The sequence below is a fragment of the Macrotis lagotis genome, chromosome 5 (genome assembly GCF_037893015.1).
Source record: "Macrotis lagotis isolate mMagLag1 chromosome 5, bilby.v1.9.chrom.fasta, whole genome shotgun sequence".
Lineage (NCBI taxonomy): Eukaryota > Metazoa > Chordata > Mammalia > Peramelemorphia > Peramelidae > Macrotis > Macrotis lagotis.
In genome coordinates, this window is record NC_133662.1 from 189,214,496 (window position 1) to 189,226,496 (window position 12,001).

The following is a 12,001-nucleotide window of genomic DNA, read 5'->3' on the forward strand; positions in this document are numbered from 1 at the left end:
TCCTTTTGAAAATTTTGAAATGAATGTGGTATAGGCTCCTCATATTTATCATACGCAAAACAGAACTCATCATCTTTTCCCCAAAACTCCTCCCTCTCCTGAATTTCCTTTTCTCAGTGAAAGAAACCACAGAGCCTCTTAATCACTCAGGCTTACAAGCATTATCATCCTGAATTCCTCACTGAATCTACAATACAAATCTAATCTATTGCCTAATGTTGTCAATTCTACCTCCATAGCATCCTTCACTATCTGTTCATTTAACTAGCTCACCTAGTCATCACCCAAGTTCGAGATGCTTCACTTCTCACTTAGATAATTACAGTGACCTTCTAATTGGTCTCTCTACTTCTATTTTCTCTCTTCTCCCATCCATTATATCTCAACTGATACTCCTAAAAGATGGACCTAACTATGCAATTGTCTGAATCAAAAAGCACCAGTAATTTCTTATCCCCCAATCTAGCCCATTCCATCAAAAACAAAAACTTCTGTTAGACAAAACCTTTTTACAAACTGACTTCAACCGACTTTTCTTGGTATGTTAATTTATTCATCCTTTTCGTGAAATTGGTGGTTCAGCTAAACCAATCTTTTGACTGGTCCACTAACATAATACTCCATCTTCCATCTCCATGCATTCACACAGATTGTTCCCTATGTGTGAAATGTACTCCCTTCTCACTTCTTCAAACCACTAGCTTCCTGCAAAGTTCAGTCTAATCACCACTACCCACATGAACCCTTTCCTGATAACTCTTATCGCACAGTAAGAAAATCTGTTTTGTGTGTTTATGCTGTATATGAATATATTCATATATTTTGTATATACTGATATATATATATATATATATATTAGGTTCTTTAAAAGTACTTGTTGATTAATTGACTGATTGAATGTATGAACTTATAAGAGAATTTCAGTGTTATAAGGACTTCAGAGGTCATCTGGTCTGACCTATACTTGACAAAGAGTCTTCTCCACAATACTATCCTATCATATTTTAAAAATTCCTCTCATGAAAATATGATCCTCATCACAAGATCAAGTCATTTTTGCTTATAATTTAGACAATAAAACTATGGATTTTGAAACTATTGCCATTGCAAAAGCCTTGGGTTTAGCTCTTGCCATCAAGAATAACTATATTCTATTTTCTTACTTTATTGTTGGATTGAGTGCTGATAGAGCTAACATAAATTTCAAATTAGATATAGTTGAATTTTATATTATTTCTGCCCCATTCTTTCTTCCTCTTTTAATCCTACCTTTCAACATTTGATCTCTTTTTTTCTTTTGTTTTCTCTCCTCTATCTTTCCCCTAACTCAACCTCTTTAGTATTCCTTCCTTCTCTCTCCTCTATCTCTCTGGTTCCCACTTGTCCTTTGTTCTGTCTCTTCTCCTCTTTCTTGCCCTCTTCCCTTCCCTTCTTTTTTCTCTTCTCTTCTCTTCTCTTCTCTTCTCATCTCTTCTTTTTTCTTTTGTCTTCTCTTTTCTCCTTTCTTCCTCTTCTTTCCTCTCTCATTCTATTTCCAATATTTCTTTCCTTCTATTTCCCCAACCTGTTGTTTTCCTTCTAGTTCTTCATAATCTGTCCAAAAAAATGATGAGGAGTCTTTGGGGACTACTACACTAAGTTACCATGTTATTTTCTTAAAATATTTGGGTATTGGGATTTTTTTTTGGTTGCACAATAAGATTTTAAATTTCTTTGCCTAGAAAATGTGATCTTTTCCCCCCTTTTCTTAGCATTTGATTGGGTCAAGACAAGTACAGCTTGTATTAGTAAAGGGTGTCCCTTGTGTTGTTGCAAGTTGTCTGAATCACTCTCCTGATTCTTGCCAATATCCACTGTGAAAAATCTGCTCCCTGTTTTGTTTAACAATGACAAGAAGCAGCAGGGGTAAATTTTTAGCTGATTGGATCATAAATAGTATTGGGCGGGTCTGAGAGATATTATGAGACCTGTGCAGAATTAAAGTGTCTCCTAAGGGACCAGAAAACCTATGGTTTGCCCTCTGAGGAAATATGTTTGAAGCAACCTGTAACCAAGCAACAGATTTATTTAGGTAATTGAGCTAAAAAATTTATCTTTCTTTTTTGACTCTTTTCCATCTTTCTACCCTCCCAAAAAAAGGAGTGCCTTTGATTTATAAGAAAAGGTAAAGAGAGAAGTTTTATATAAAACCTTTTTTACAATTTATTTCTTATTATTAATCTTTAAAGTATAAAAATGAGTCTCTAGCTAAATGAAGGACTTCAATGGAAAAATTTTGTCCATGTAAACAAATAAATAATTATTTACAGTCTTTGGCAAAACAAAGCAGTTTCATCAAACTGGACGAGAAGGATTTTTTTTAAAAAAAAGAAAAACATCATAAATAATTTACAAAGGAAAATATGGTACAGTCTAAATATTAACATCATTGTCCCACACTGATGTACTGTTTCAATCAAACAACCCCCAATAACCAAAATTCTACACAGCTATGACAATTGTGACATTTAATGAAGTCTCCCCCACCCTTACTTGGAACTGGGCATGCAGTTCCAAAAACCAGAAGCATGAACCAAGAAAGACTAGGAAACATTACAAAACCAAAACAACAATAAAAAGCAATCACCAGAAGCAATTTTTAAAAATTTGATAATATGAAAATGCAATAAAATGTGCAACAATGTCAAAAGTCGTGGATTATTTCTTATTGTTATAGGAATAAAACCTCCATTGGAAGGAAAAAAGATTGAGACAGAGAGAATTTGTCCAGTATCAGACAAAAGAAAGTTTTCCTTTAGTAAAGTTTTTATGTGAAGTTTGCTTAGCAAGTATTTCCTGTGCAGAAACTACAGGCAACTTAATGCAAAGAAAAAAAGATATTGTACATTTTTATATAAGTGAATAACTGATTAACTAGTGGATCTGGTTAGATTAAATGCTGGTTTCCCTTCAATATTCAATCAAGAAAATGTCCTATGTACAGCAGGCAGATAATAATATGAAATTATGAATTAAAATTTGGGATAACTATACATATACATTAAGGTTCCATTTATAAACTATTATGATTTATTTCATCCTATGGCAATCTATAGCATTCTATATGACAAATCAAAATATTATCAAGTCATGCATTTTGACAGGCACTTACATTGTTTTAGTAGCATGTACACATTGTTATATGATCCTTTCTCAAAAATGTATTACAGAGGCAATGTATGACATGCTTAAAATAAGTTATTAGAGAATGTAGCTGCATCTGATAATCATCTAATAAATATCAACAAACATTTATAACTGGAACCTTAATTTAATGTGCTACCAAACTAGGTAACAGTAACATCCATCATTTGCAAAGCCCGGATCAGGATTTACATGTCAAAGTGCATTTGTTTGGGTTTTTTTTATCTTTTTTTAAAAATATTTTTCAGCAGCAGAGATTGGGGAAAATGGATCAGAGGGGGAAAAACAGCAACAACCCACAAGAAATTGGGGAATGGAAACCCATAGAAAAAAGAAGAGGGATTTACAATAGTACAAGGCTCAAGGTGGGGCACTCTGCTTTGTTATCACATATAGGAATTTTATTTTGATTGGGTGGCTCTTATTTCAACCTGTGGAACCTAGCCTGTCACACTGTCACAAATGAAGCTCTATCACTAAGATCTCCTCTGCAAGGTGTTTCCTGATCTCAGTGTGGAAAGACACCTTTTGAAAAATGTGGGTTGATTTTGGTTGTTATCTGTTTTCTCCCCAAGAACACCGCCCCCCAATCAGTTGAAGGACATGTTATGCTGGCTTCTGAGACTCTTATGCCACCCTCCAACACCTTCTTTACTATTACAACACCATAGCCTCAATAATTCCTGATGTATTCATGTAGGCCAGTTCTGGATTGAAAAGTGATTTAGAATTCATTTTCCTGCTTAATTTAAGACATGGCTTATACTCAGCATCCTCTTCAGCTACATATACATAAATATATTAAGTAATTACACTCTACATGTAAACGTCATCCTTTAAAACAAATAAAAACAGTGACATACATAGTCATACTCAATTTTTTCACTCTGCAGAAAGCTTCTAACTATCATATTTTGCTTCTAGGGCACATTGGCCACTTGTGATAGGGTCCTTTTGATATTACTTCTCAGAAGGCACTTGAACATAGAATTAGCTGAGCAACTCCTGGAAATGGAGAGATGAAAGGCTGCCCAGAGGAAAAGGCCAAGGAACTAGAGGAGAAGGAGACACAGAGGGAGGAGCTGGAAGTACCATGATGAATTGAGGTGTCTAAGCACAAACAGTACTTTGCTGGAAAGGCAGTATCTGTCATTCAGGCATCTGTAGGAAGAAAGAGATAAAATTAATAAATGGGACTAAAACAGGAGCTACCTTAAGACAATTGATTTTGCCCCTATGGGTCTCACTGCCTTATCTGTAAGAAAAAAGAAAACTTATTTATAAAAGCATAGGGTCACAGATTAAGAGCTAGAAGGTCCTTCAGAGGGCATCTAGTTCAATTGGTTTATTTTATAAACCCCAGGAAGTGACTTGTGATCTCTTAAGTCCAAATTCCATGAAAGGTTATTCTGCAATAGTACATTGCCTTGAACATTCCTCATGCTTATGGGAAAATGCCTGAAACTATTTTGCAAAATAACATGATATAAATGATAGGGAGTGAGCATAAAGAAAGACCGATGTCAAGGATTCTAACTCTTCTCCCTACACTACTCACTAACTATAATCTTAATCAAGCTTCTTCAATTCTCTAACCCTGGAGTATCTCATCTCTAATAATTTATTGCTTGTTTGAAGAGAAGGATTTAGATTCTTTAAGTCCATTCCAGAAATAACATTTGATGTCATAATTCAAATGTGACTAAATGTTGAAAGGCTATAAGAATCCTTCTCCAAGGTTTTAATTCAGATATTACAAGGAGAAGAGACATTTCTTTTTTAGCTCATCACAGATTCATAGATGATCTGGAGGTTATATAATGACTTAGTCACAGCTTATTAAGCTTATTATATAGCATAGATCCCCAGATTTCCATTAGACAATATGGAAGTCTTTATGTATATTCAATTATTCTTTTTTTTAATTTCACCTATGATTTCATTAGCATAAGGAATTTTAAGGAGGAAACTATCTATGAAAGAAAATTGTTACTGCTTTTCAACTTAAAGTTGTATCCCTGGGATAGTCAACTGCTTCCAAAATAAAGTTCACCAAAACTTACCTCGGCATTCATATTTGAGGTCTGAGAAAAAGACCATTTCTTGAGAGAAGACGAAAAGACCTAACCGTCCCCCAGCATAGGTTTGATCATAGATTGGTCCTGAATCTGCCATAACCTGCTTCCCTTCATGTACTAAAACTCTGTTGGAAAAGAAAAAAATAAAAGTTAAATTAACTTTCTAGAGAAATGTTTTATATGATCCATTTCTGGAGTGCTTTGAAGTAGGCATACAAAGTACTGTACACATTCTAGCCCATTTGATGTCAGGAGTCGTATTGTGATGAATGTAACTGCCAAGCACCTAAGACAGTATATTCATCAAAGCATTTTATGCACATTATTTCATTGCATTCTCAACAACTCAGTCAAGTAACTCCTGTGGGTCATAGCTTATTTTTGTTGGCAGTATCTATGATTTCATTTCTATTGGGAATGTTTGGTGAGGAAACTCCCTTTACCAGTTCAGGTCAGCACTAACTCTGCAACTGAGAAAGTCTTTCAGAGATGTCTCAGACACTGAAAGGTTAAGTGACCAGGGTCATATAACATATAACTACATCTATATCTCTATATAGTTATTATTGCCTCAGTTTTACAGATGAGGCAAAAGAGGCTCAGGGGAATAATGAGACATGCCCATGGGTCACACAACTAATATGTGCAGAGTTAGATTTGAACCCTGGTGTCTGAATTTAGTGGTCTTTTGTGTTGACTCTTTCATAATTCAAAATACATGTTCTATTTCATCTTTAGCTAGACTCCAGTTCAGTGGTGCTAAACCATCCCCTCTGAGACCCAGATTGTAGGCAGCATGATATAAAGATGGTTGAGAAGTGGCATGGAAGCCAAGTTCCAAGTCATCTTCCCCATCTCCTTCTCATTGGAACTTAGGGTTCTTCCCTTAGAATATTTGACTCTGATAGTTCATCTTTTGCCTTTTAGTGCTTTGGGACCAAATAGCCACATTACTTCCTCTGCCCTTTACAAACTATCCCTCCAAGATAATCCACTCAATCCCCAGTCTTTTATTCCTGGTTAGAATATAAATTCATTTAGCTCATTGAGTTCTAGGATGTTCCTTGCTTTCTTTTATTGGTATCCCCAGAATTTGTAACAGCGCCTATTATGACTGATGCTTAATAATTGCTTTAGCTCTCTGTCTATTCTAATCTATGTGATTGACCCTAAATTATTCTCCATTCCTGCTTGACCAATAGCCATATGCTATGCATTAGACACACAGATGCAATTTTGTAAAGCATTTGGCTGTCATGCACACATACACACACACACACACACACACACACACACAAACACAAACACAAAAGCTGGATTCCAGTGAGTCACCAAAGGAATTTCCCATCATCTTTTTAAAAAATTTCTTTTACCATAATCAAGTATGCTAGAGTAATATTTGTGTTCCAAGGAACCTGACCTCAGTGTTAATCTGTCTGGTATTTAAATGCACAGGGATTTGGCTAATGCAACAAATAAGTTAACCTTTTGACCCTCTTAAAAGAAGCAAATCACATACAAAAACTGTGCATTTATTTTATGATTGTAAAGTGTTAACAGAGAAGTAGGGACTGAAAATTGATTAAATTTTTTTCAATAAAAATCTTTTCTGTTTGTTGATATTAACCTGTAAGGGAGATATCTACATGAATATTTCTTGGTTATCTTTAAGAAGTTTTGAATTATTAATATAAACACTCTAATCTCATTTGAATATACAAGGAATTTAAATTCTAGATAGTAACTTAACAAAATGTACCAAATAATTTACAATTCAATAACTGTGTGATCCTGGGAAACTGAATCTCATTCTGCCTTGTATTCCTCATCTATAAATTGAAAATCATGATAATAATGGCTAAAATGATGGGTAACTGTGAGAATCAGGTAGAATAATACATATGCACAAACCTTGAAACATTACAAAATTCTAACTATGGTTATTGTTATTCCTGGATAATTATTCATTGATGACTGACTAGGCTATTCATTTTGCCCTTTTTTTCTTTTTTGGCTTCCATCCTAACTTTTAGTAGAAATTGGTTATATCAGAAAGACAAAATATCTTCTTTCAATCAATCTTCATATTTTATAGGTAAAGCTGTTATAATCTTTAGGCTTCCCTTTCTATATTATATCAACTATAGTTATATATTACTCACAAACTAGGGTCAGTTTGGGGCTGTTTGAATAGCTACATTATGGATTATTTAGATGATATATATATTACATTTTTTTCATTTCAGTTATTACTAATTTTGCCATTTTCCTCCCAACCCAATGTATTAATGCACACACACCAGACACAAGCAAACATACATACATATCTAACATGCTTCTAATCCAATTTTATTTTCAGAACCATTTCTTTATATTAAATTGGCCACCATAGATCAAGGTAAAGAATTAAAAGAAAGATTATTTTGAATCTAAGATTCCAAAGAAGAATTAGCATATAGGATCAGTTAGCAAATTTATCTTAACCTTTAAATTTGTCATCTTTTATTTTTAAAATGAGAAAGCTACAAAAAAGCTAACTTATACCTAGGAAACAGAAAAGAAACTGCAAGAACTGAGGCATTCCTTACCTAATATACCCTGTCTTGGGTCTGTGAGTCAGATGCCACCTATAGGCAGTATAATCTTTCCAGCCTACATTCTTGGGGTCATGCCATAAGGTACGTACCTGTGAATTAAAAAAAAAAAGTATCATTGAACAGAGTTGAAAGTGAATATGACAGCTATTATTTAGCACTTTCTATACGAAATAATATATTTTAAAAGAAACAGGAAGTTTCACATGAAAATTTATTACTTCATCTTTTTAAAATACTATACCAGTTTCCTAAAAACCTATACCCTAACATCTGTAAGAAAAGTGAGATAAAAAGTTACCACCAGAAAAGAAGAACTTTCAAAACTCCATTTAAAAAAGAAATGGCCCTCTCAGCAGTTCAGAGAATTAGGACTGGCTATGGATTATATTAGCCCCATCCAGAGATAGAAAAACAAAACAAAACACAAACACACACAAAAAACAACCCTTCAGAATCTGATGAACACTTTATAAAAATTATCTCTTCTGTATCTCTTTCCCTTAATTCTAATTCCTCATACTGAAAATAACTAAATCTAATCTATAAACATGTTTATCAAAATATGCATGTACAATGCTAACTTGACTGTTTGCTGAAGGGAGGGGTTGGGAAGGGGGATGAAACTTAAAAATATACATGTGCATATGGATGCAAATAAATAAATAAGTAGATAAATAAATAAAGGGGAAAAAAGAAATGGCAACCACAAGAAGTTGAAGGAGAAAGAAGGCAATCAGTTCCCACTCCTAATGTTTATACTTTCTAGATATCAATTTCCTTACTTGTCCTTCAGTGTTTCCAGTGTGCCATAGGGCATTCCTGAGATGTTCTCCAGTTCCAGTGGTAGAATTCACCACTTTGAGTGATACACCTGAGTAGCCATAAGCCCTGGTGGGCTGGTTTTCCCAATAAGTCTGGGTGACCTGCTTCCACATCACAACATAAAACCGACTGCTTGACTGGTAGCCAAACACAAATCCAGCATAATCATCATCACGGTCAGTATTGACATAAAATGTACCACTGAAGTCGACAGAGCCAAACTCATCAAAACCTAGATTTAAATGAGGAAACATGGTGAGAGAGATAATTTCAGATGAAGATGAATAACCCCTTAATTTCATTGAATAATTCAACAATTAATAAACCATTACTATAGTCATGTGTCTTTCTAGGAGGTAGATACTATTATTATTCATTAACTAATAGGCACTTAATAAAAGTTGTTAACTAATTGCTATTAGATGCTGTGTAAGGATTTCATAAGTAGCAAGGAATGAGTTAAACTCAAGGAATTGATAGCACACTGGGGAGATAAAGATGCAAATTGCTATTCACATGATAAGCTGTATATTAGAGACACAAATATGCACTATGGAATCAGAAAGCTAGAGAAATTTCCTTACTGGTCAAGTAAACTCAGGGAAGACTACATAAGCCCTTGATTTTAACTCTGGTTTTTGGTTTCCTGGTATTTTTTCTTTATTTGTTTTTGCCTCTTTTTTTGTTTGAACATCATGAGACTGGAAAGGGATTAAAAAAACATACAGAGATTAAATTTGTCTATAAAGATAACAACTCACATTGGAAAGTGCTCCAGAAGTCACAAAGCTCTTTTCTCAAAAGAACTGTATAAGTTAAGTGATTTATTGTGAGTCTTCTTTTACAGAGAGACAAATTGAGGAAGGATCAGAAAGATTAAGTAATTTGCTGGTGATTACATAGCAAATAAAGAGGAAAGTTAGGATCTATATCCAGATCTCTTATCCCTATGGACAACACTGTTTCTGACTATGCCACATTGGTTCTCATACCTAAAGACAAAGAGATCAGACTATCTTGTTTTTAAGGGAAGTTTCAGTCATTAGTAATTTTATACAGCCTGAAAGCTTATTTTATCTTTTCACAGTTTGATCCTGGATCTCCTGGCACTGGTAATTAGTTTTCAAGGGATAACCTTGACTTGATCATTTAGGTTTTTAGCTAATGGCCCAGAAATAGATAAAACACCAAGGTACATGAATAAACATTTGAATCATCCTATGTGCTTTACACTTCTATAAAAATTTCAAACCTCTACTGTAAGCCTAGGGAAACTTTGGGACATTCAGCATCTCAACAAATCTCTAAAGAAAGAATAGCCATCATCATCCTTTTTTTCTTTCCATTCCCTTCTAGAAAGAAGAAAATAAAGAGCTTAACCTATGCTTCTATTAAGATTGTTAGTAAATGGTCTAATTTTTTTATAAACCCTCTTCTTTGTATACAATATGTTGGATTTTGGATTTGCATACAATCATGTTTCAGCATACAAAGTGACATGCTTGATATTAAGCAATAATAACTCTTTTCCTGATGAAGTGATTATTCTTGTGAACAAGATTTTCAATGGCATCCAGTCAATGAGAATACTCAAAATATCACACTAAACATCTCCAAAGTAATTTGCAAAGCAAGATTTGTTTCCTCCCACAATCCTGATTCACTCAAGGACTATAATGGTACATGTTTTATTTGGAAACTCACCTACAGCTATACCAGGATCAGAATTGGCTGTCTGCACAAGCTCCTTGCCTTGGTGACGAATTACCCAGTTGGGATCTATCTGGGTTGTTCCCTTAGGGTCCAGATGTACCATCTGGAACTTTCTGAAATCAGTTTCACTGATAGCATTGTTTTCTGGGCACACATCATCAATATCAGGGACGTTGTCATTGTCAAAGTCATCTTTACAAATATCACCCCTTCCATCACCTGTATAAGGGGAATAAAGGAAAAGAAATTAAATTTTGTGCAAAAAAAATAAACCAACCAAAGATTAGTCAGTTCATGTCTAATAAAATAAAAATCAAGTTGCTTTAGAGTCTTAAAGTCTATATTCCTTTTTCACACCAATTAGCCTGATAGTGTTAATCAAAATAGTGTCCCCTACCTCCTCTTCACTTCATTCCATCTTTTCACACACACACACACACACACACACACACACACACACACACACACACACATACTCCCACCTCAAAAATGGTGATGAGTCAAATAGAGCAGAAAAAATGAATGGCATATATTGGGAGGGGGACCCAAGCCTCCAATGAATTTCTACTGAGGAATAAATGGAAAGAATGCTTTGTATACCAGGAGTTTTTGCATTCTCATCTTTACTCTGATGTGATCCTCCTATGTGATGATAATTTTTCCCATTTATAAAATAGTTCTTTTCCTAATCTTTTCCTAATCTTCTTTTCCTTTCTGTTTCAGAGAGGATCATTAAGCTATGAACTTGCATTTACTTAGAGTTTACTCACTGGAAAATTTTTAGCAAATTTATCAGGAAACAGTTTGCATAGAAGAACCTACTTTGGAATAATAGCATAAACTACATGAGTTCTATTATCTTCTATAATGCTATCAATGTGACATTCCTGGGCACAAGTAGGTGGCATCCTGTTGGTCGAGTCTATTTTGCCTAGAATTCTGTGTCCATAAGGAGATTGTGTGAAATGTATTGGAGAATCAGAAAATCATGGAGTTAAACGGACCTCATCCCAAATAAACATCCCATCTATAATATATCCCACAATAGGTCATTCAAACTTTGCCCCCTGAAAATTTCAAATGAGAAGGAACGTATTGCTTCACAAAGAAGTCCATTCTATTTTATGTGATTCTAAATGCTTAGAAGAATTTTTCCCTTAAATTTGGAAAACTATCAGAGTGTCAGAAATCATATTCCACAAATTTTGAGGATGTAGAGGGTATTTTTTTAAATGAAATGTCTTTACATGATATTTTTTTAAAAGACTTCTGGATAAGGATTCAGATGAATAGAGTTTGAAATCCAGTTCCAATATTCATTACCTGTCTGATTTTGAGAAAGTACTTTAATCAGTATGGACCTTAGTTCCCTAATCTATAAAAACAGAGATAGTCAGACAAGATGAACTCTAAATTCCCTGACAGCTCTAAATCTATAATCCTATAACCTTAAAATGCTATGCAAGGAGCAATCCAGCTGCTGGGAAAAGGAGACCAAATTTCCAGAGTTGTGTTCAAGTTTCCAAGACCATTTTACTTGGTAATATCCCAAGACAAACTCTAAATTTGGACAGCTGTGTGCTCCTGAACTTGTTTGCCTTAACACAG

At 34.4% G+C, this 12,001-nt stretch overlaps 1 protein-coding gene across 2 annotated transcripts in view; it reads right to left on the minus strand.

The window, feature by feature from the left end:
• Window positions 1–884: 884 nt before the first annotated feature.
• THBS2 (thrombospondin 2) overlaps window positions 885–12,001 on the minus strand; it is a 76,995-nt gene continuing 65,878 nt past the window's right edge. For both annotated transcript variants that reach the window (XM_074188075.1, XM_074188076.1), the window contains 5 exons: window positions 10,385–10,612; window positions 8,641–8,912; window positions 7,850–7,947; window positions 5,247–5,386; window positions 885–4,344 (listed from right to left, as the gene is read on the minus strand). In XM_074188075.1, coding sequence (XP_074044176.1) covers window positions 4,337–4,344; window positions 5,247–5,386; window positions 7,850–7,947; window positions 8,641–8,912; window positions 10,385–10,612 — 746 coding nt within the window. In that variant the 3' untranslated portion in view covers window positions 885–4,336. The remainder of the gene's footprint in view (window positions 4,345–5,246; window positions 5,387–7,849; window positions 7,948–8,640; window positions 8,913–10,384; window positions 10,613–12,001) is intronic.